The 24,029-nt window shown below is 41.9% G+C and overlaps 1 protein-coding gene and 1 long non-coding RNA gene across 9 annotated transcripts in view; one reads left to right on the top strand and one right to left on the bottom strand.

Moving 5' to 3' along the window:
- Positions 1 to 1,097: 1,097 nt before the first annotated feature.
- On the top strand, positions 1,098 to 2,639 carry LOC121581966. Its single transcript, XR_006003297.2, has 2 exons — positions 1,098 to 2,526; positions 2,558 to 2,639. It is a non-coding gene; the product is annotated as an uncharacterized LOC121581966 (long non-coding RNA).
- tpm2 (tropomyosin 2 (beta)) overlaps positions 1,545 to 24,029 on the bottom strand; it is a 34,780-nt gene continuing 12,295 nt past the window's right edge. For 2 of the 8 annotated variants that reach the window (XM_041897406.1, XM_041897411.1), the window contains 7 exons: positions 18,987 to 19,120; positions 18,321 to 18,438; positions 16,642 to 16,712; positions 14,877 to 14,952; positions 13,225 to 13,287; positions 12,926 to 12,995; positions 1,545 to 3,787 (listed from right to left, as the gene is read on the bottom strand). In XM_041897406.1, the coding sequence (XP_041753340.1) occupies positions 3,705 to 3,787; positions 12,926 to 12,995; positions 13,225 to 13,287; positions 14,877 to 14,952; positions 16,642 to 16,712; positions 18,321 to 18,438; positions 18,987 to 19,120 (615 nt within the window). In that variant the 3' untranslated portion in view covers positions 1,545 to 3,704. Of the gene's footprint in view, positions 3,788 to 8,452; positions 9,083 to 12,925; positions 12,996 to 13,224; positions 13,288 to 14,194; positions 14,271 to 14,876; positions 14,953 to 16,641; positions 16,713 to 18,320; positions 18,439 to 18,986; positions 19,121 to 24,029 lie in introns of those variants that run through there. The other 6 variants (XM_041897404.2, XM_041897408.1, XM_041897405.2 and 3 more) reach the window with 3 other exon arrangements.

The raw sequence follows: 24,029 nt of genomic DNA on the forward strand, positions 1-24,029 counted from the left end.
ATGCAAATTATGAGATATTCTTTCAAAATAATATTTATTAACTTTATTGACACATATTGATGACATAAGTCAATGGTGCCACCTGTCAATGATTTTAAGAGGGTTTTGATGATTTAAATTGTTTTACTGTCCAGATCCGTCTACACTTGTAATACCCAGACACAGTGTGTGCCTGACTACTTCCGAAGGTGGTCAGGAAGATCTGATCACAATCAGATCACAATGAGTCTTTTAATCATCTACATCCAACATAAAATGTCGGCACAATCAGAATGTGGACAAGATCAGAACAAAGGACGCATGTTAGCACCAGGTATAAATGGGGCTTATGTCATACCCTATGGGCAACTGGCAACCCTCTGATCAATCACCCCCCACCCACCCCACTTTAGACCAGGGCCTATATTGTTTTTACACGCTGTCTGCCGTCTGCCCGGTACAGTTGAAACCGGGATTGATCCGTGAAGAGCACACTTCTCCAGCGTGCCAGTGGCCATCGAAGGTGAGCATTTGCCCACTGAAGTCGGTTACGATGCAAAACTGCAGTCAGGTCAAGACGACGAGCACGCAGATGAGCTTCCCTGAGACGGTTTCTGACAGTTTGTGCAGAAATACTTTGGTTGTGCAAACCCAGTTTCATCAGCTCTCCGGGTGGCTGGTCTCAGATGATCCCGCAGGTGAAGAAGCCGGATGTGGAGGTCCTGGGCTGGCGTGGTTACACGTGGTCTGCGGTTGTGAGGCCAGTTGGACGTACTGCCAAATTCCCTAAAACAACATTGGCGGCGGCTTATGGTAGAGAAATTAACATTAAATTATCTGGCAACAACTCTGGTGGACATTCCTGCATTCAGCATGCCAATTGCATGCTGCCCTAACTTCAGACATCTGTGGCATTGTGTTGTGACACAAAACTGCACATTTTAGATCTTTTGTCCCCAGCACAAGGTGCACCTGTGTAATGATCATGCTGTTTAATCAGCTTCTTGATATGCCACACCTGTCAGGTGGATGGATTATTTTGGCAACGGAGAAATGCTCACTAACAGGGATGTAAACAAATGTGTGCACAAAATTGGAGAAATAAGCTTTTTGTGCGTATAATTTTTTTTGTGATCTTTTATTTCAGCTCATGAAACATGGGACCAACACTTTACATGTTGCATATATTTTTGTTCCGTGTAGATGTGACAAAGGTTAAATGTACAACCTTGTTAGACATTTCTGCCATGATTGTTTGCGCATCATGCTTTGGCAATATCATGGGTAAAACTTAATCTGAAGCTACCATCCTGTTGCTGCGGAAAATTACACAAAAGCAGTTACACCACAATTGTTACACCAAAACTTCCAACAAAATTGGTCACTTCTACATCTACCAAATGGTACAAAGTGGTAGCCAGCCTCTTTCAAAGAAACCAAAAAGTTGTCTTGATCAGTTCACCATACCATTGTAAACAGTAAAGTAAAGTAAAAGCGCTATATGAGCCTTTATTGCACTGTAATCCAGCCTAATGAAATCCTGGAAGAAATGTACAAAACAACCATTTATCTTGCCGTCAATCTTTTAATCGTCTTAAAGAGCTCACACAGTTAATTCATTGCATAGGATACATGAGTAATAACGTTTTTAAAAAGACAACTATTTTAATACCTCCAGAATATTGAATAATTCCCCCCAATTAAAACCTTCAGACCAATAAGCATTCTGACTACTCAGAAGTATTGACACAGGTGCATTTTAAGATATAACATGGAGCTTGAATCAACCTTACAAATACAAGTTCACAGCTGTAGGGTAGTTCTACAAAATGAGGCCCTTTTGCATCCCTTTGATATTTTAAGTAGACATTTTGCACCAATATTGGATTTTAAAAGCCTGCTATATTAAATGAAACACCATTTAATATAGACCACATGGAAAATTCAATAAATCCACTTGTTTTTGTATATCACTAAAGACTTAAAAGTGCCAACATTCAGCATTTTGACATGTCCCTCTGCACTCTGACTTCTCAGAACATTTTAACCCACTTAACCCTAAAGTAATTTTGCTGCTTTGACAAAGTAATTTCAGAAGATTATCCATTTCATGTGATTAGTGATTCATTGTAAGGTAATTTTTAAAAAACATTTCCCTCATTTTAAGCTCAATCCTGTTACGTGAGCTGAACTCTCGTTTTAATAAGGTGAATATTTAATAATATTTTTGTTTTCAAAAGAAACATTGAACATCTAATAATCAAAATCAGTGTAAAAGCAGGTGAGCTGGTTCTACTCTTTTTGGCCATTTTCTGGTGTTTTGTGGTGACAAACAGTGGGTTGGGCATAACACATCAACCCTGTTACCCATAGATTAAGTTACACTACTCAAAAAGGGACTTGTTTCTTTGAATGACCCCTGTAACAGCTAAACCTGCTGATTATTGAGAGGGTGTTTCAAAATTAAGGGACGTTTCAGATTCTAACAGCTACGGGCATTCTCAAAATCTTTGTCAAGGAAAAAGGCAAGTGATTAGAATACATGAGGTACCACATCGTCATGATTAGAATACATGAGGTACCACATCGTCATGATTAGAATACATGAGGTACCACATCGTCATGATTAGAATACATGAGGTACCACATCGTCATGATTAGCATACATGAGGTACCACATCGTCATGATTAGAATACATGAGGTACCACATCGTCATGATTAGAATACATGAGGTACCACATCGTCATGATTAGAATACATGAGGTACCACATCGTCATGATTAGAATACATGAGGTACCACATCGTCATGATTAGAATACATGAGGTACCACATCGTCATGATTAGAATGAGGTACCACATCATCTCTAATATTAGCCTATTATCCAAACCCCCAAAAGGTCACTACAACAATTCTGAAAATTCAAAAACTTAGTCAAAAGAATCCTGTGTAAGACATATTGGTCTAAATGAAGTAAAATGTCCCTATTGTATTTAGTTTGTATTACATTAATTTGATACCTTTGCTAGTAATTTTGAACCATATAAACTAACCTAAACGTACATTTAACAAACTGCTATTTATCCTATATAGTCAAAATATTATGTAGAGGAAATTAAATTTGAAAGCTAGTCTTTTTCCCTGTTTGGGTCAGTTCTACACAAATAATATACTGTATTAATTTAAACAGTGAGTGGCACATGATCTTACCAAACAGTAAGTAAGGAATATGTTTACCATTTGTTTCGAAGGATTACAAAAAAACTTAATACAAAAAAATAACAATAAATTGATTTGGGGGTAACATCAAAGCAAATGGAATTTCATTTCTTCAAGGAGGCCTCAGAGGTCAGATTAGAAAATAGACGTCAACTTTAAGACTCAAATCACATGCTAAATACAAACAGCAACCTCAGTAGCATACAACTCTATGCTGTTCAACTAGTTGTTCTGCTGATTTACTGAACCATGTTAACTTCTGTAGCCAGCATGCGTTTGCCATTAATTAGCATGTGTGCAAAAGACCCTCATATTAACTAAAACGGAATGCCTTGTTCATAAGCCTTTTGCTACTATTAAAGCCAAGTGAAGACTGTCCTGTTCCCAAAGGGGCAAGTCAACTAAAGGATTTGGTCAAGTGTGTATCAAATGAGCATTATAAAAGCTTTGCGTTTTTCTTTGTTTTAGGACTGTTGTTCGTCGGTCCAGACAGACGGAGCTCTCTTTATAGATTGTTGAGCTCCAGGAGGGTTTGGTCCAGGGTTTGGTGCATGTCTAAGTTCTCCTCTTTAGCTGTAGCCAGTTTCTCTGATGATGGGGAAACAAAAGCACAGGTGAAGCACCCCGACAAGCAAGGTCTCAGTTGGCTCAGGAAACAGGACAATGAAACATGGACATCAAAATTAAAACAGCACTGTCTAAACATTGTGATTCAAAAGCATCCTGTATTTTACACATTCATATTATCAAGTGTGTTCATGTAAATTGCAGTAATACGTTTGTGTCAGTTAAACAGCGAATGTGGTCGCTAAGAAGCACAGGTGGGAAAAAAACACAAAAATAGATAAAGACTGTTGAAAAGATCCAAGTTCTATAATAATGCAGTGAGAGGGGAGATTTAAGGTTTCCAGGACAGCCAATCTAATCTAGACTTTTGTTTCATTCTTAGTTCAGACGTCTTCTACATATTGGTGAGCCACCATAGAGAGTGCCTTCCCAGACCCAATGAGAGGACAGTGCTCCTTGTGTGCACAGAATGTCAGGTGAGGTTTCAATTTCAGTGTGCACAATGGAGCGTTACCATAGGACAGCAGATGCTTTCTGTTAGTCATGCCACTCAAAATGGGCCAGGTGGTGAGGGAAGCTAAACGTGAAGATACTTGGTGCAATGAAAGTAACGCTAGTCAATACAAGCAGGCTAAAGATGTATATTTAGGCCAGCTAACTTGTGGTAAGTCATGATGTAAATTTAGCACAACTTGGAATGAGCCAAATTCGCTATAGCACAGCATGCAAAATAGTGAAGTTACTTAGGGAAACACCCAAAGAAGGAATCTATGTAAACGAATGGGTGTGGATATAATTAGGGGTAACTTTTAGCGAAGCCAAGTGGAGAAACTACAACCCCAGAAATGTAATACTGCACCCAGTGCATACTTCGTATGTATAAGTATGTTTAAGTACTATAATACTTAAATGATAATAAAAAATAAAAAAGGTGTTTCATCACACTAAACTACAACTCTACCTTTGAAGAAATACATGAACCTGGGTAGTTTCAAGCCTGTGTAAAGCTTAACAAAGTTTACATTTCATTGACTTTGGATGCATACATATAACAGTCTGAGCAATAGCGAAACGAGGCAGATGTCATGCCATTATATGTATTTTTGGCTAAGGTATACCATTATCTATACATGTAAGTCTACAGGCTTTAGAGTATATACAGTGGGGGAAAAAAGTATTTAGTCAGCCACCAATTGTGCAAGTTCTCCCACTTAAAAAGATGAGAGAGGCCTGTAATTTTCATCATAGGTACACGTCAACTATGACAGACAAATTGAGAAAAAATATCCAGAAAATCACATTGTAGGATTTTTTATGAATTTATTTGCAAATTATGGTGGAAAATAAGTATTTGGTCAATAACAAAAGTTTCTCAATACTTTGTTATATACCCTTTGTTGGCAATGACACAGGTCAAAAGTTTTCTGTAAGTCTTCACAAGGTTTTCACACACTGTTGCTGGTATTTTGGCCCATTCCTCCATGCAGATATCCTCTAGAGCAGTGATGTTTTGGGGCTGTCGCTGGGCAACACAGACTTTCAACTCCCTCCAAAGATTTTCTATGGGGTTGAGATCTGGAGACTGGCTAGGCCACTCCAAGACCTTGAAATGCTTCTTACAAAGCCACTCCTTCGTTGCCCGGGCGGTGTGTTTGGGATCATTGTCATGCTGAAAGACCCAGCCACGTTTCATCTTCAATGCCCTTGCTGATGGAAGGAGGTTTTCACTCAAAATCTCACGATACATGGCCCCATTCATTCTTTCCTTTACACGGATCAGTCGTCCTGGTCCCTTTGCAGAAAAACAGCCCCAAAGCATGATGTTTCCACCCCCATGCTTCACAGTAGGTATGGTGTTCTTTGGATGCAACTCAGCATTCTTTGTCCTCCAAACACGACGAGTTGAGTTTTTACCAAAAAGTTCTATTTTGGTTTCATCTGACCATATGACATTCTCCCAATCATCTTCTGGATCATCCAAATGCACTCTAGCAAACTTCAGACGGGCTTAAGCAGGGGGACACGTCTGGCACTGCAGGATTTTTTGTCCCTGGCGGCGTAGTGTGTTACTGATGGTAGGCTTTGTTACTTTGGTCCCAGCTCTCTGCAGGTCATTCACTAGGTCCCCCCGTGTGGTTCTGGGATTTTTGCTCACCGTTCTTGTGATCATTTTGACCCCACGGGGTGAGATCTTGCGTGGAGCCCCAGATCGAGGGAGATTATCAGTGGTCTTGTATGTCTTCCATTTCCTAATAATTGCTCCCACAGTTGATTTCTTCAAACCAAGCTGCTTACCTATTGCAGATTCAGTCTTCCCAGCCTGGTGCAGGTCTACAATTTTGTTTCTGGTGTCCTTTGACAGCTCTTTGGTCTTGGCCATAGTGGAGTTTGGAGTGTGACTGTTTGAGGTTGTGGACAGGTGTCTTTTATACTGATAACAAGTTCAAACAGGTGCCATTAATACAGGTAACGAGTGGAGGACAGAGGAGCCTCTTAAAGAAGAAGTTACTGGTCTGTGAGAGCCAGAAATCTTGCTTGTTTGTAGGTGACCAAATACTTATTTTCCACCATAATTTGCAAATAAATTCATTAAAAATCCTACAATGTGATTTTCTGGATTTTTTTTCCCTCAATGTGTCTGTCATAGTTGACGTGTACCTATGATGAAAATTACAGGCCTCTCTCATCTTTTTAAGTGGGAGAACTTGCACAATTGGTGGCTGACTAAATACTTTTTTTCCCCCACTGTAGGTAGGATTGCATGCAAACAATCTGAAGTTTTACAGCGAACTGTGCAATCCTGAAAACCATTATTCCAGATAAGTGCTAATTATTCCACATCCTGTGAAAGCTTTGAAACTTCAAGTGTGGGATGTGTCCAGTCCAAAGTGCTACATTTGCTCCATTAAACTCCCTCAAGTCTTAGCAGTGGAACTCTACAATGTGCAGCAAGTGAGTATCCTCAACTTTGTGAAAAACTAACTTTCCTAATTCTGAAAAACTTGGAACCAAATTTCATACAAAAAGGTGACATGATTTTTTTTTTTTGGGGGGGGGGGATCAATTAATGTACTAGTACCCAATTATACACAACACCCCAATTTTGGGGCAAATTCATTCTCACTCAATTCCCTTGATGAATTTGAAACACATGTTCATATGATTTGTCAATTACTTGAATGTCATGATTGCAAATTACTTCAATGTAAACATATATATATATATATATATTTTTAAACACACTAATGAAAGCATACTGAACAAAGTACGACCAGTCCCTTCTAGTGGGGTATGAGAAAATCGGTTCCAAGTTTAAAATCAGAGACAAGTGCATATTGGAAGAGTGGGATAGTGGAAGGAAGTTTGCAAAAGCTTCTGTCCCAGACTCAGCTGTTAAGCTCATTCAGAACAACCCTCAGTTCGTTACTGAGAATGCGGGTTTTCTCCACCTCCTTGTGATAATGTTCTGTGGCGCCAGAAGAGTCAATGAAAGCCAGTGTGAAGATACAGAAAGAGAGAGAAAAGGAAGAGAAAGAGGGAAGGGTTAGTGCAATAAAAAGGTCACAGGGCAATGAAAGACAAGAAAAAAAGAACAGCCGGAAGTTGCTTTTTTTTCGTCTGACAGAGGTAATCAGCATCTATAGCAATTACAGCTCACTTGACAATGCTTGAATGTCTTGAATTGATCAATCACTACAAGACATTAAAGGAAAATTCCACCCCCCCAAAAAACTATATTTTGGTATTTGTTTCATTAGTCCATGGTTGACATAGTCCCAAAATGTTTTGCTTGTCAGCAATCAAGTTAAGATATGTAATTATCAAAATACGATACAAAACATAGCAGCATCATGCAAAACGCAGCGTCATATGATGCAAAACGCATCATACAGGGATGACTTCTGTATTTTCAAAAAGTTACATATCTTGAAAACTTGATTGCTGACAAACAAAACATTTTGGGACTGTCAACAATGGACTAATGAAACAACTACCAAAAGATCGTTTTTGGGTGTAATTTTCCTTTAAGCAACTATAGTAGGAAGCAATACATGTTCATATTGCTGGGGTCAGGGGATAAGTAAGGTGGTAAAAGAGAGATAAAGCAAATCCCTTCTAAGATTCTCCAAAGTACTGAGCCGAAGGTTTCTTTAGACAGGATAATTCTCAATTTAAAACTTAATTTCATGTTCCCTTAATCATTAAGAGAGATAATTGGTTCAGTGGTTATAAATCAGATGAATTGTTCAGATTTGTTTTGATGCCCCGTGTCAGGGTTGGTCAGATAATGACAGATTAAATGTTAAACCATTAATATGGTGTGGTGAGAACAGTACTGAATTGAGATTAATTCACACCGATTCCCTTGTACCTTCAAAGAAGTCATTCACCAAATAACTTGTGTATCTTCATCGTAACATTTTACAACAGTTCAGATTTAATCTAATATGAATCCTGAATATTTTAAAATTCTCTAAAACGGTAAAGGTAGTCAAAAAAAATGTAGGCTATATTAAATTTAGCCAAATAAACACCATGTACCCTGAGTATAGTCAGGTAAATTGGTATGGCAAATATTGTGGCTTAGTTAGTGGATTGTAACCGTCGGCAACCAACATTCTAAACTTTATTAGGTGATTATGATGAGAATCCAAATGCAGATAATGACAGAAAACAGGAGCAGTATCAAGAGAAGTGTTTCAGGACATTTATTACACAGGAAGAGAAAAGGAAACTACGGGACAAGTATATATATATATATATATCAATACAGAAGACCAAGCCTAACCCAGATCTTTGGAGAGGTATGGACCCTGTGGGGCTGGGGCTGGGTTGTCCTATATGCATCTATAGAAATGTACGAGGATCACTGAACAATGCTGACACCTGACAACAGTAGGGAGCGAAACTAAAAGGAAGGGGGAATGGGTTTGACACAGGGGTGGGGGGGGTCTGCCTGGGGCCACATTTATATCCCTTGGTATTTTGAAATCAGCAAGTCTTGTAAACTTAGTTACAACTTTTTTTTAAATTTTATTCGCCATTCACATTTCGTAACCAAGGGTATTGAGAGAAAGAGATCGATCACAGTTCTGTCTGAAAAGTTGTGGAATGAAAAAAAAGGACAGAAAGGAAGTGGAGGATGTTTGAACCCCAGGAGTGCCAGATGGAGGTGGAGAGCGTCAGAGAGGAGGAGGAGGAGGAGGAAGAGGAGGAGTGAGGGAGGGAGCGTCTAGAGTGTGGTCATGTCGTTGAGAGCCAGGTCAAGCTCCTCACTGAGGGCTTTACCCTTCAGCTTCTGAGCGTACACCTCGTCTGGAGGGGGGGATGGACAGATAGATGGACGGACAGAAAGACGCACAAGATGGAAACAGAACAAGGTGAGTGATAAAAAAAAAAGAGTTCAAGAAAGTAAGATAACTGATAAATCATAACTTCAAAAAGGATGATTATGCATATGTAAAGAACTGATAATAAAATGCAAATTCCAAAATAGCTTTTCCACCAAATTCCCTAGGCAGTAGCAATCCGACAATCAAATACTTTACAAAAAATTTAAAATAATAAATAAAATCAACCAAATTACAAAAATGTTAGAATATTAATATGGTGTGCATCATTAACACAGAATCAAACGGTTAACACAACACACTCCAGTTTAAATCAACTAAAGCTCAACGTTCACCAAAGACTTAGAAAGTGTTTGACCAAGTTTGGGAAACCATGCACTAGGCTTATCTATCTGCAATCAAAAGCTGTATCTCGCAATTTCTTGGCTTTCAATGTCTCGCAACTTCAGTAAAGCAGGGCCTATCATCAATGAATAGGCTAGGATATTCTACACGCAGCAGACCGAAGACTGAACACACACTCGCATAATTAGGGAAGAGAAGGAACAGGGGTGTAATCATTAGTCCAAACAGTAACTAAAACAAGAGTTTCTATTGGACAAATTCAGGTAGGTCCATCCCAGTTTCGTTTGCTTCAGTTTAAGAAATGTTTTGTAACGTAATCGGCGTAATGAATACACCCCAAGCGAGCCAGCGCGAGGGAGAGAGCGCAGGGGGCAGGCAGAAGAAGAAAAAAACTAAACGTGGTGAGCATATCGCAAATTCACCAAAGTAGCCTAAAGTTCACCTCTTCCTTTGGTTTTATCTAAATTCCACAACTTTCCCCAGGCCTTTATATCCTATCCTCTAGTTACAGTGAGGGGAAACAAGTATTTGATCCCCTGCTGATTTTGTACATTTGCCCACTGACAAAGAAATGATCAGTCTATAATTTTAATGGTTGGTTTATTTGAACAGTGAGAGACAGAATAACAAAAAATTAATCCAGAAAAACGCATGTCAAAAATGTTATAAATTGATTTGCATTTTAATGAGGGAAATAAGTATTTGACCCCCTCTCAATCAGAAAGATTTCTGGCTCCCAGGTGTCTTTTATACAGGTAACGAGCTGAGATTAGGAGCACACTCTTAAAGGGAGTGCTCCTAATCTCAGCTTGTTACCTGTATAAAAGACACCTGTCCACAGAAGCAATCAATCAATCAGATTCCAAACTCTCCACCATGGCCAAGACCAAAGAGCTCTCCAAGGATGTCAGGGACAAGATTGTAGACCTACACAAGGCTGGAATGGGCTACAAGACCATCGCCAAGCAGCTTGGTGAGAAGGTGACAACAGTTGGTGCGATTATTCGCAAATGGAAGAAACACAAAATAACTGTCAATCTCCCTCGGCCTGGGGCTCCATGCAAGATCTCACCTCGTGGAGTTGCAATGATCATGAGAACCGTGAGGAATCAGCCCAGAACTACACGGGAGGATCTTGTCAATGATCTCAAGGCAGCTGGGACCATAGTCACCAAGAAAACAATTGGTGTAACACTACGCCGTGAAGGACTGAAATCCTGCAGCGCCTGCAAGGTCCCCCTGCTCAAGAAAGCACATATACATGGCCGTCTGAAGTTTGCCAATGAACATCTGAATGATTCAGAGGAGAACTGGGTGAAAGTGTTGTGGTCAGATGAGACCAAAATCGAGCTCTTTGGCATCAACTCAACTCGCCGTGTTTGGAGGAGGAGGAATGCTACCTATGACCCCAAGAACACCATCCCCACTGTCAAACATGGAGGTGGAAACATTATGCTTTGGGGGTGTTTTTCTGTTAAGGGGACAGGACAACTTCACCGTATCAAAGGGACGACGGACGGGGCCATGTACCGTCAAATCTTGGGTGAGAACCTCCTTCCCTCAGCCAGGGCATTGAAAATGGGTCGTGGATGGGTATCCCAGAATGACAATGACCCAAAACACACGACCAAGGCAACAAAGGAGTGGCTCAAGAAGAAGCACATTAAGGTCCTGGAGTGGCCTAGCCAGTCTCCAGACCTTAATCCCATAGAAAATCTGTGGAGGGAGCTGAAGGTTCGAGTTGCCAAACGTCAGCCTCGAAACATTAATGACTTGGAGAAGATCTGCAAAGAGGAGTGGAACAAAATCCCTCCTGAGATGTGTGCAAACCTGGTGGCCAACTACAAGAAACGTCTGACCTCTGTGATTGCCAACAAGGGTTTTGCCACCAAGTACTAAGTCATGTTTTGCAGAGGGGTCAAATACTTATTTCCCTCATTAAAATGCAAATCAATTTCTAACATTTTTGACATGCGTTTTTCTGGATTTCTTTGTTGTTATTCTGTCTCTCACTGTTCAAATCAACCTACCATTAAAATTATAGACTGATCATGTCTTTGTCTGTGGGCAAACGTACAAAATCAGCAGGGGATCAAATACTTTTTTCCCCTCACTGTAGGCTTTAACATGGAAAGTAATATGTTTTGTGATAACTGCTCTGAGATTCTAACTTTGTGTGGTGGGTGGGGGGGACGACCAAAAAAGAAAACATTGTTTTGGGTTTTTTCTTAATGTTAAGGATCCCAATTTCATTTAAATGTTTTAAACGGTCACACCCCTACTTCAAACTCCTGGAACAATACACCATATAACACCTACTCACACTCATGCATGACACATTTCCAAAGTCTGTCAAAAACGCAACAAGACATTAAGCTCTCCACAACAAGCCCATTCTCGTTGCTAAATAACAACTAAATTGATTGAGTAACTGTGTGGATGAATCAACAACACCCTTAGGTAAGTCAGAAATAAGGCAAAACCTTGGAAAAAAACCCAAAGTTGCTCGTAGTCCAAGTACTACAACTCAAATCTAACCTTCAACTGAGTTTTCAGTATTTCTTATAGAATCTAATCGATCAGTCAAACTGATCAATATAAAAATTAAAATAAATCAATATGAGATAAGGCAACACTAATCTGCATAACCAGACAGGATAAGCAATCGAATGTGAATCTGTGGCTCCACAGTTAGGCTGCATTCACACAGGCAGCCCAATTCTGATCTTTTGCCCAATTATTGGCAAAGGAGCTGATCTGATTGGTCAAAAAAGTCCAGCTAGTGGAAAAGTTCAGAATTATAGGCTGCCTGTGTAAACGCAGCCGTACAGGCACACTATTATTCTTGAGCTAAAGATTCAGAATCTACACATTTGTCTATCTGGCACAATCATACGGAAAGCCCATCATTGGTTTCAACTGCAATCTGATCCAATTGGATCCCTCGACAACAGAGCCAGGTTAATGGGGGTTAATCTACAAATTAATTGGTTAATCTATTAAACCAATATATTAATAAATCCATTCACATCGGAGCACCTTTGTTTCTAATGGTCCTCAAAGTTGGAAGGTAACTTGGAAATTACTATCTGCAATGCTGCTCGATTGTATTAAGGGACTTCATTAATGATTGAAACTTACAGCTATGTTACCTAATGCTAAAATACACTACGAACAAGTCATGCGAAGGTACCCAACAGGCTTCAGTGTTACAACTCATGGTTATAGGAGCAAATCTTTCTGTTAGTGAAACATCTGTCACGCTTTCACAAAGTAAACAAAAGTGTGCGTCCAAATGGCGCCCTTTTCCCATAGGGCTCTGGTCAAACGAAGTGCACTATATTGGGAATAGTGTGCCACTTGGGATGCATTTAAAGTGAAAATGCAGTTAGTGGCGTCAGCTACAGGGAACTCCAAGAGGAGGAGTTAATGGTTGTGAATGAAAGGAGCGTTGAAAACGTACCTTCCAAATCATCAATGGTCTTCTCAAGCTTAGCCACAGACCTCTCTGCAAACTCAGCACGGGTCTCAGCCTGAAAAAAAAAAAAAAGCATCGGAGCACAATGCGTTTCAAATACATTTTTCCAAGCACCAAATTACGTTGTATCCACGTAACATGTTGGTTAACATTGGGTTATAGAGTGGGAAGATTTAAAAAAGAGAGGCTTTAAGATACCATTTGAAGCACCATTCATACTAAAATTGATTTCATAGAAAATATTAGATTTTCTCAATTAGCTATGGTGATCCTACAGTACCCACCTCTTTAAGTTTGTCAGTAAGAACTTTGATTTCCTCTTCGTATTTGTCCTCCTTTTGTGAGTACTAGAAGTGAAATAATGGAGATTCATATTAGCACAAGAGCTATGACGAGTGCTTCTCCTTAAAAATTCACAACTTAAAATATACGCCAATATTCTAGTTAAAATATAGACAGATCGAATAAATACATAAATGTAAATTGACTATGACGTCTACAGTGTAGCATTCAATTAATAGCCTACTGTTCACATCCACTAAAGTAAACAGTATTGGATAGACATTCAGTTAATTAAATTGAGGAGGGCTACAACAAGAGCTGAAAGGTTGGCTAGGGAGAAGAGACTACAACACAAGAGCTGAAAGGTTGGCTAGGGAGAAGAGACTACAACACAAGAGCTGAAAGGTTGGCTAGGGAGAAGAGACTACAACACAAGAGCTGAAAGGTTGGCTAGGGAGAAGAGACTAAAACACAAGAGCTGAAAGGTTGGCTAGGGAGAAGAGACTAAAACACAAGAGCTGAAAGGTTGGCTGGGCAGCTTCCTTCCCCTCGCTCCTCCTACAGTACCTTCAGGCCCAGCTTCCTTCCCCTCGCTCCTCCTACAGTACCTTCAGGCCCAGCTTCCTTCCCCTCGCCCCTCCTACAGTACCTTCAGACCCAGCTTCCTTCCCCTCGCTCCTCCTACAGTACCTTCAGGCCCACCTTCCTTCCCCTCGCCCCTCCTACAGTACCTTCAGGCCCAGCTTCCTTCCCCTCGCTCCTCCTACAGTAACTTCAGGCCCAGCTTCCTTCCCCTCGCTCCTCCTACAGTAACTTCAGGCCCAGCTTCCTTCCCCTCGCTCCTCCTACAGTAACTTCAGGCCCAGCTTCCTTCCCCTCGCTCCTCCTACAGTACCTTCAGACCCAGCTTCCTTTCCCTCGCTCCTCCTACAGTACCTTCAGGCCCAGCTTCCTTCCCCTCTCCTACAGTACCTTCTCAGCCTGGGCCTCCAGAGACTTCAAGTTGTTGGTGACATTTTTCAACTCTTCCTCAAGATCACCAGATTTACTGTGCAACAGCAAGAGAGGGAGGGAGGAGGGGAAAATGAGGGTAGGACAAGAAAGGAGAAAGAGCGTTTTGAGGGATGAGAGGACATGGCAGAGGAGACCCTGGTCTGGATACTCAAACCCAGTCCCTATTAGGGAGAGTGCCTTGGCAGGAGAGTGCAGGTGCAAAAAAAAAGTATATATATAACTTACCTTAAGGGGTTAATGTCACACTTACCTGAAGGGGTTAATGTCACCTACCCATCAGATGAAAGGGTTAAATCAGGATCCTTGATGGACAATATCTGACAGATATAAAATCGTATACTCTATGTATAGGAAATATATAAATACATGTATAATCTCAAGTATCACATCAAGGATCCCATTGGCTTTAGGTTGAAGGTATAGTGAGGGACAGTATGGCTTGTAGGACATTGGTCCTTTTGTACCACAGCAATACTGTCACGTCAACCACCAGGGAAGCCCTCCATAGAGCATAGCTGCGAGGCAGAGAGGCTTGGAGGGAGGAGTCAAGAGCACAAGCCAGAGGAGAGGAGAAAGGAAGCAGGTAGTGAAGAGGTTTGGAACCGGGACGTTTGTCCTGGTACGGGGGGGCAGACAGTACCTCATCCTCTCCGCACATCATGGACTTCAAATTCTGGTCCATGAGTCTAAGCTCTTCCTCCAGCTCCCTGACTCGACTGGGTTAGTCCACAGCCAGGTAGGTAGGGGTGTAGGGGGAACAGGAGGGGGTCAGGGAACCCACACACAAGGTAAGGTGGTCCCAGGTGGAGGGGTGTTGGTGGTGTTGGATTCAGGCATGCATGACATAAAACACAGGGGAGAGAACACACACGAACATCCAGGAGCCCTGTTGTTGTTAGTGCATCCGGTGTATCCCATCCTCTCGTGTTTCCCACATGGGGGTGAAAAAAATAAATGTGTTCTATCACATTGACCATATTATTGACCAAATTGGAAGCCCAATTGATTCTGAGTTAGGGCATATACCGTTTATATGTGAAAACTATTTCTAAGATGCATAATTTAAAGATTTTCCAAACTCACTTCCTTGTTTAAAATCACTTGCCCTGCTCGTGTTTTTACGTAACAATGTAGGGGGGAGGTTCTAAGGGTTATATTAGATCAGGGATGGGTAACTGGTGGCCTGCGGACATTATATATATTTATTCAGTCGGGGTCTCAACTTACTGTTCAGAGTTAGAATAATAGAATACACAAGGTGCAATTTAGAAATGTGGTTGTGCCTCAGCAGTCACTCAATTAGCCCAATGTCAGCTAAAAACTTTAGATTGGTAAGTTAGTCTAGCGGCCAGCTAACTAAACTTGTAGTAAGCATGGTCGCAGACCCACGAGCCACTGCAGCCCCTCATAATGGGTTCCAGTTTTTTGTGGCCCCCAACCCCATCAAAGTTGCCCATCCCTGTGCTAGATGGTAATTGGTGATGGACAGAGATCAGCCAACTAAAACCAGCGTTTTGTATTTTGTTTCATCTACTCCTGCCATAGACTTCCAGTCAAGTCCCGTTCTGAGGCGCTGTGAAAAGACGGTTCGACAAAGAGAGAGACTGCTGGTGGACAAGGTTAGGACATTAATGCATCATGGGACTACCTGGGAATAAATACGTTTTGTTGTCAGTTAAAGGGATGGCTACTGGACTCCCCGTTGTAAAGCCAATCGAAATCAATTCACCCACTGCGGTCATTAGCTAGTTTCAGTTGCCATCCAATCATGCGTCATTTTATTAAACAGGAAGGCGGGTCCATGCAACAATTCAAATGAACATTAACATCATTTTTCAGGAGAGGCCTCATCAACGTATATTTCAAAATGCATTAGAAGGTAAAATATATGCATAAATTCCCAAATGTGCTCGAGTAAGTAAGAGATGGGGGGGCTAGTAAATGATGACCCATCAACATGTCATTCACATGTAAACAACACATTTGACTTAAACAACCACATTTCAATGGAACTTAAATACAAGGAATTTGTTGGTTTTAACAAAGTTGTTGAAGTGTGATGTCCAGCGCTGCGTTTTCATTCTCCACCCTTCTCCCAAAGTGTGCACTTGGACACTTTCTTGCATAAACTTAAATGGTGAAAACTCACTCCAGCCAATGCTTACACCAATCATATGCTGTTAAATCCCTGACGGGGAGTGTGCAAGTGCACACTTCTGGATAAGGGTGCAGAATTGGGACTCAGCCATGGACATTTCCATTCTATTCCCTATATAGTGCACTACTTTTGACCAGATCCATATGGGCTCTATGGGCCCTGGTCAAACGTAGTGCACTATAAAGGGAATAGGGTGCCATTTGGGATGCAGACGGTGTGTGTCAGTAATGAAGGAGGTTAAACTTACGCCTCAGCCACCTCAGCACGCTCCTCAGAGCGCTCAAGGTCACCTTCAAGGATCACCAGCTTACGGGCCACCTGTAGTCAGACAACACACACACACACACACACACACACACAGGTTACAGTACACAGGACAAACGCTTCCAACAAACACGCAACTTTTCCCATGCAACATCTGAGCAGAGATGGTGGCACTGAGAACGTGCAGAAACAGACCTTCAAGCTGGCACTAGCGTCCAAACACGTCAAACTAAATTCTGTATTGAACAGTACGTTCAATAGTCAAAAACAAGATGAAGAGGAGAGGGAGAAAAAAATGAGATTAACTTTAAGATTTTAAGAGAAATCTTTAAATAAAAATGTAATAAAAAGTTCTTACGATGAGGGGCGGTAGCGGTGGGTAAAAAAAAAAAAAAGAGCAAAAAAAGCATAGATAAATTGCCTAATGCCCAGCATACTGTAGGCCTATAACCCCCATAGGTTGCCCAACAAACTGTAGGCCTATATACTGTGTACCGGAAGTGGCAGGTCTACAACCCCCATGATAAACTGTGTGGCCAGCTCCCAGGGTGTAGCTGGTGCCGTCAGTGGGGAAGTGCACTAGACTGGCTGAGAGAGAGATCCGAGGGAGGGCCGTCAATTACAGGTCTCATTCTGTATAAGTCCATTAGCCAGCTACTTTGTCTGTCAGTGTAATCCTCTGGGATGTGGGCTCATGTGACCTCCAGGTCTAAGCCCCGGGCCAGGAGCAATCAACATATGCTACAGGCTAAACTGCTAATCAGTTCCCCCTAGGTACAGATCTAGGATCAGCTTCCCCTTCCCCAATCGTGACATTAACCATTAGCGGGGGAAATGCTAAACTGGCCCAGGATCAGCATCTAGGGGCAACTTCACCCTATACCGTGGTACCGGTGTATGACCTTTAGCTAAGCAAGCTAAATTTAGCTCTACACTAGGCGGCCGGTTTCCAGGACCCAGATTAAGACTAATCCTGGACAACAAAAAAATCACATTCAACTGAGATTGACCTTGCGTTTTAGTCCAGGACTATGTTTAATCTGGATCCTGGGAAACAGAGTGGTTATGCTGAAAACTACAAGTTTACTGTAGAAATTATGAGTTTTCCACATATCAACACATATTGAAAATAAATAATATTGAGGCAAGGAAAATACCAAAAAGGTATGTTTAAGACCTGCTAGAATCCTTGGTAATGTATCTTGCCATGTTAAGATAATGAGGCCTGGGCAGAGGTAAGGATGAGGGGCCTCTACAGAGGAGTCTCCTTTGATCTCTGACACCACATGTAGCAGGCTAAACTGATGCTACAGGGTAGAAGGGGTGTGTAGTGTGGGTGTACGTGTGTGTACTGTTATAAATAAACACCACAGGTGTTACCGCTACCATGAAGGGAACACAACAGATTCCATTTTCCAAACAATTTCAGATTTTAATATGCTTGTGAAAGGGGCTAAAAGTCGTGAGAAGTGGTGTATTCCAACATGTATGACACGGCTCTACAGTAGTCTGGCTTTAGTCAATGGGCACGTTCCAGGTTGTCTTTGTTGCAGTCGCACTGTCAAAGGTAACATCTCAGAAACTAGAGTAAACATGATATAGCAACCTTCAAAAAAGACGACCTGGAACGCAATCAATACTTAAGGGCAGAAGGACACCCACCTCCTCATACTTCCTGTCAGCCTCCTCAGCAATGTGCTTGGCCTCCTTTAGCTGCATCTCTTGGATCTCCATCTTCTCCTCGTCTTTTGACGCCCTGTTCTCGATCACCTTCATTCCTCTGGAGCAACAACACCACAGGGTTAGCTACAGTATGGACCTCCATCTCCAACCCTGTTCTATATCACCATTCCTCTGGGGGACACCACAGGCAACAGGACAGAGAGATGTCATGGGTGATGGTGGGGGAAACATACTTTCGATGTGTACTTTCTTTCATATCAAAAATACTTTCTGACCCGTCTACTCTTCTATGCTAATGGTAACTGCTGTGAAGGGAATTCTGAAAAACTATTTGGGCTTGTTGAATGTCTTAGCTAGCTTTTCCTCCTACTTCCTTCCACAATTACTAGTCTGAAATAATCGGGAAACCCTGCTCTAGAGCAGAATGGCTGGACTATGGTTGTGCTCTCCTGCTCAGACGTTGCATGACATCAACCAATGGTTGCATGCCACGTCATCAACCGTGCCGTCGGGCATCAGATTCCTAGAACACATGATGTGGTCAGCTGATACGTAAAATACCTATCCAGGTGTTGTAACATTTGGCATGCATGAGCAACGTCGGCGCAGGGGAACATGACCTATAACAGGAGACGGAAGTCCCACCTCTCGCTCTCATCTGCAGCCTTCTCTGCCTCCTCCAGCTTCTGCAGCGCAGTGGCCAGTCTCTCCTGGGCCCTGTCCAACTCCTCCTCTACCAGCTGGATACGCCTGTTCAGGGAAGCCACCTCAGCCTCTGCCTGTTGGGGGAGAGAAAACGCTCAGTCAGCCACAATAACATACTGTAGCATTGTAGCACTAACCCCTGCACAACACCACTGGCCTATTTAGGAGGGTGCAAGGTTTGAATATAAATTGTTTCCTGGGCCTTATTTACATCACCCACAGTCATCATATCTGTTCTACATAAAACAGTGTTAGCTTTATTCACTCCATTATCGGAAACGTTCAGAACGTTTCATGTCACTGAATGCACACTAGCTTGCACAAAAAAAGTACAATGTACGCAGTACATACATTTCATAACTTTGTCAGTTAATCCCACAGGAATTGGGTACCGTCAACCAAACTGATGTGGACGCCACATCATAGGCAGATGACAGCTTTCTAGAAAGGCATTATTTGTTTTAAAGATAACACTGCACTGTCGAGTTCATTCACTCCAAATGAGCATCTGGGTTGCCAATTGCCCCCATTTATTCCACATTAGAGATCTTTCTAAGCCTGGTTGGTGTATCATATCACCCAGACACCCAAACTGAGCTGCCAGGGAGGAAGGAAACCTATCAGGGATATGGTTACTAGGCTACATGTGGTAGGCTTACAGCTGACGTATTTATCAAATCATTGCAGTGTAAGCAACCATATCAAAGTTTCCTACTGCAAAGGATAACCTCCTTCAATATGCCCTTGGGTTCATCCATCTAGCATACATTTATTTCAGGTGTCCCTAGTTGTCGCCATTGAAATACAGTGAGGGAAAAAAAGTACTTGATCCCCTGCTGATTTTGTAAGTTTGCCCACTGACAAAGAAATTATCAGTCTATAATTTTAATGGTAGGTTTATTTGAACATTGAGAGACAGAATAACAACAACAAAATCCAGAAAAACAAATGTCAAAAATGTTATAAATTGATTTGCATTTTAATGAGGGAAATAAGTATTTGACCCCTCTGCAAAACATGATTTAGTACTTGGTGGCAGTCACAGAGGTCAGACGTTTCTTGTAGTTGGCCACCAGGTTTGCACACATCTCAGGAGGGATTTTGTTCCACTCCTCTTTGCAGATCTTCTCCAAGTCATTAAGGTTTCGAGGCTGACATTTGGCAACTCGAAACTTCAGCTCCCTCCACAGATTTTCTATGGGATTAAGGTCTGGAGACTGGCTAGGCCACTCCAGGACCTTAATGTGCTTCTTCTTGAGCCACTCCTTTGTTGCCTTGGCCGTGTGTTTTGGGTCATTGTCATGCTGGAATACCCATCCACGACCCATTTTCAGTGCCCTGGCTAAGGGAAGGAGGTTCTCACCCAAGATTTGACGGTACATGGCCCCGTCCGTCGTCCCTTTGATGCGGTGAAGTTGTCCTGTCCCCTTAGCAGAAAATCCCCCCCAAAGCATAATGTTTCCACCTCCATGTTTGACGGTGGGGATGGTGTTCTTGGGGTCATAGGCAGCATTCCTCCTCCTCCAAACACGGCGAGTTGAGTTGATGCCAAAGAGCTCAATTTTGGTCTCATCTGACCACAACACTTTCACCCAGTTCTCCTCTGAATCATTCAGATGTTCATTGGCAAACTTTGTTTTCTGTCTGTCACAGTTCAAATAAACCTACCATTAAAATTATAGACTGATCATTTCTTTGTCAGTGGGCAAACGTACAAAATCAGCAGGGGATTAAATACTTTTTTCCCTCGCTGTAACCATGGATACTGATTAACACATTTGTTGACTGTCTTTTCATTGTTTTCTTCAGAACCTTTTCAAAACATTGAAAGCTTTAGAAAATAAATCTTCTTGACACAGAATGACTATGATTCATTGGATTAGCAGAGGCCTTCTGATGGATTGTACATTGCTCTATGGGGAAGTCAAGTGGCATACCACAGTTAATGAGAAACGCAGACAATCCCAGCATTGAGGCAGTGGGAGGAGGAATGTGTTCCCTTATGTCACAAGGGACAGTAAAGACAGTGCCATAGTTTTATTTGTCCAGTTAGGGCCCCTTTGAGCTTCTCCTTACCCCTGAACCACTGTTTGTTGCTACTGTAGCTTTGGCCTTCCTGAGAAAATAACTCTGCACTTTTTGATACCTCAAGTGGGTGCTTTTGGGCTCTACCTTTTGTCTTGTAGTAAGAATGTGTAATACTAAGATTGTAGGCCTCCTAATAACAACAGACTGTTGGCCTAACAAAGGGGTTGCTGTAAACGTTGAAAATGGACAGCAGCACGTGAACTACATTAGACTCAGCCACATGGATATCAGTAGAACAGTCCATTTCCACGAGGCAGCGACTCTCCAAAGACTTGCAGGTGGGGGGCTGATCAAGCAGCGAGTCCATGACTAGATGATGATGACAGATGATTGGATGGCGAGAGCACCACATTCTTAAAGTTCACACTGGGGGATACAGACGGAGTTGCCGGCGAAACAAAAAGAGCCATTGTCCCCCCTCGGCAGCAGAAGACAGCTAATCAGACCCCCCTCTCGGCCAAATCCCAGAAATCTGTTACCATTCTGCTGGGCCTTCGTCGGGGAAGCCGTGGAATGCCATCTGTGACATTCCAGAGCCTTTCACTCGGACCGGTTAATACCGCACTTCATTTGGCTCAGTTTAGTCAAATAATTGATATGTGGCACTCGTGCCAGGCAAACTGTTAAGAGATTACCGCTTCAGAGAGAACCACCACATTCTCAGTGTAGATTGTTTGGCAATGGGACCGAACAGGAACAATAAGCTTATTACTCTTTTGTTGAGCAACTTTTATATTTCTGTCCGAGGCCCTAAGCCATACCGTAGTATGATTGACAGTCAGTGTTCCTCCCCTTAGGTGAACTTGGCCCCTTACTGAAATATGTCCTAAAATCCGTGTGTATGAGTGCACTTCAAAGCCGTTTACGTTAATGATAGTCATATTCCCATCATGGTGGGCAGAAAGGTTGAGGTCCAGTTGCTCTGTTAAAGGAGTTGTTCCACTATGTTACATGATTTTAGACTACTTTCAAGGTGAGGAACCATCTATGCGCCAGGAGTAATTGTAATCCATGGTTCGGTTTTCATTAAACAGCCACTAATCAATGGTAATAATAGGGGCATGTGAACATGTTTTTTTTAATCAACTTTAAGTAACATGTAAAAAAATAAAATAATGGAGTTGATTTCAGGTGATTTTGGTCCCAGGGGATCACAGGCTCCCTATCATTATCATTGATCTTTCGCTAGCTGTGGCTAAAGTTAGCTGAACATTGAAGTGGCTGTTTAAAGAAAACCAAACTATGGATTACAATTTCTCCTGACTCACAGCCTACTTTCAGGGTAAGGAACCACCTAACATCATGTTGTAAAATAGTGAACTACTCCTTTAAAATGGTAGAGTGACTTTGAGCTGACCGAACAGACCCAAGGCCATTTTCTCTCAGCTAAAACTCTGGTCAGGAAAATGATTAACCTGCTCAACTGCCAGAGGTTAGACAGAGAAATACAGACAGCGACTCTGGCTAGACAGGGAGTGGAGTCAGGAAGAGAGACCTGCTCAATAAAAGCGGCCCTCGTCCTTTCAGCTCCCTACACTGGCTCATTTCCCAGTGATTTGTTCAATTTAAATGACCAGCCATCAATTATAGTGTTCAGGCGAGGTTTATATCTAATTGTGTGGAAAAGATTGAATGAACCATGGATTTCTTTCATGTAAAAAAAAAAAAAAAACTAGAAAGAGCAGATAATACATTGAGGACTATGCTATTTTGTTAAGGGCTCATTACAGCCAAACATTATCAGCTTATGTGCAGCCACTTCTCTATACGTATTCATGCTCTGTACACCTTAATTCCCCTTGACAGCCCAATACCCTTGTGGAAGGTGGGCAATAAACGGATTAGCCTACTGAGGCGCGCTCATTCAAGGGCAGCAATCTCAACAGCCAGCATTGGTCTCTAGTGTAGGCATTACGATGCATGTCCATTAGCATCATGGCTCACCAGAAACTAACTTTTTACAGCGTCTGATGGAATAGAGACCATGTCAAGGTCTAGCCTGCTTGCTATGGGAAAACAGCACATCAATAACACTACTTCATAAATGACAGAATCGTAGGCAATCAAGAGAGCAAATTCCATGCATATACAGTGCATTCGGAAAGTATTCAGACCCCTTGACTTTTTCCACTTTGTTACGTTACAGACTTATTCTAAAATCGATTAAATTAACTTTTTTTCCTTATCAATATAATATGCCATTTAGCAGACGCTTTTATCCAAAGCGACTTACAGTCATGTGTGCATACATTTTTACGTATACACACACAATACCCTATAATGACAAAGCGAAAACATGTTTTTATAAATTTTTGCAAATTAATAAAAACAGAAATAGCTTATTTACATAAGTATTCAGACCCTTTGCTATGAGATTCAAAATTGAGCTCAGGTGCATCCTGTTTCCATTGATCATCCTTGAGATGTTTCTGCAACTTGATTGGAGTCCACCTGTGGTAAATTCAATTGATTGGACATGATTTGGAAAGGCACACCTGTCTATATAAGGTCCCACAGTTGACAGTGCATGTCAGAGCAAATACCAAGCCATGAGGTCGGAGGAATTGTCCGTAGAGCTCCAAGACAGGATTGTGTCGAGGCACAGATCTTGGGAAGGGTATCAAAAAAATTCAGCTGCATTGAAGGTCACCAAGAACACAGTGGCCTCCATCATTCTTAAATGGTTTGGAGCCACCAATACTCTTCCTAGAGCTGGCCCCCCGGGCCAAACTGAGCAATCGGGGGAGAAGGGCCTTGGTCAGGGAGGTGACCCAGAACCCGATGGTCACTCTGACAGTGCTCCAGAGTTCCTCTGTGGAGATGGGAGAACCTTCCAGAAGGACAACCATCTCTGCAGCACTCCACCAATCAGGCCTTTATGGTAGAGTGGCGAGA

The sequence above is a fragment of the Coregonus clupeaformis genome, chromosome 15, assembly GCF_020615455.1.
Source record: "Coregonus clupeaformis isolate EN_2021a chromosome 15, ASM2061545v1, whole genome shotgun sequence".
NCBI lineage: Eukaryota > Metazoa > Chordata > Actinopteri > Salmoniformes > Salmonidae > Coregonus > Coregonus clupeaformis.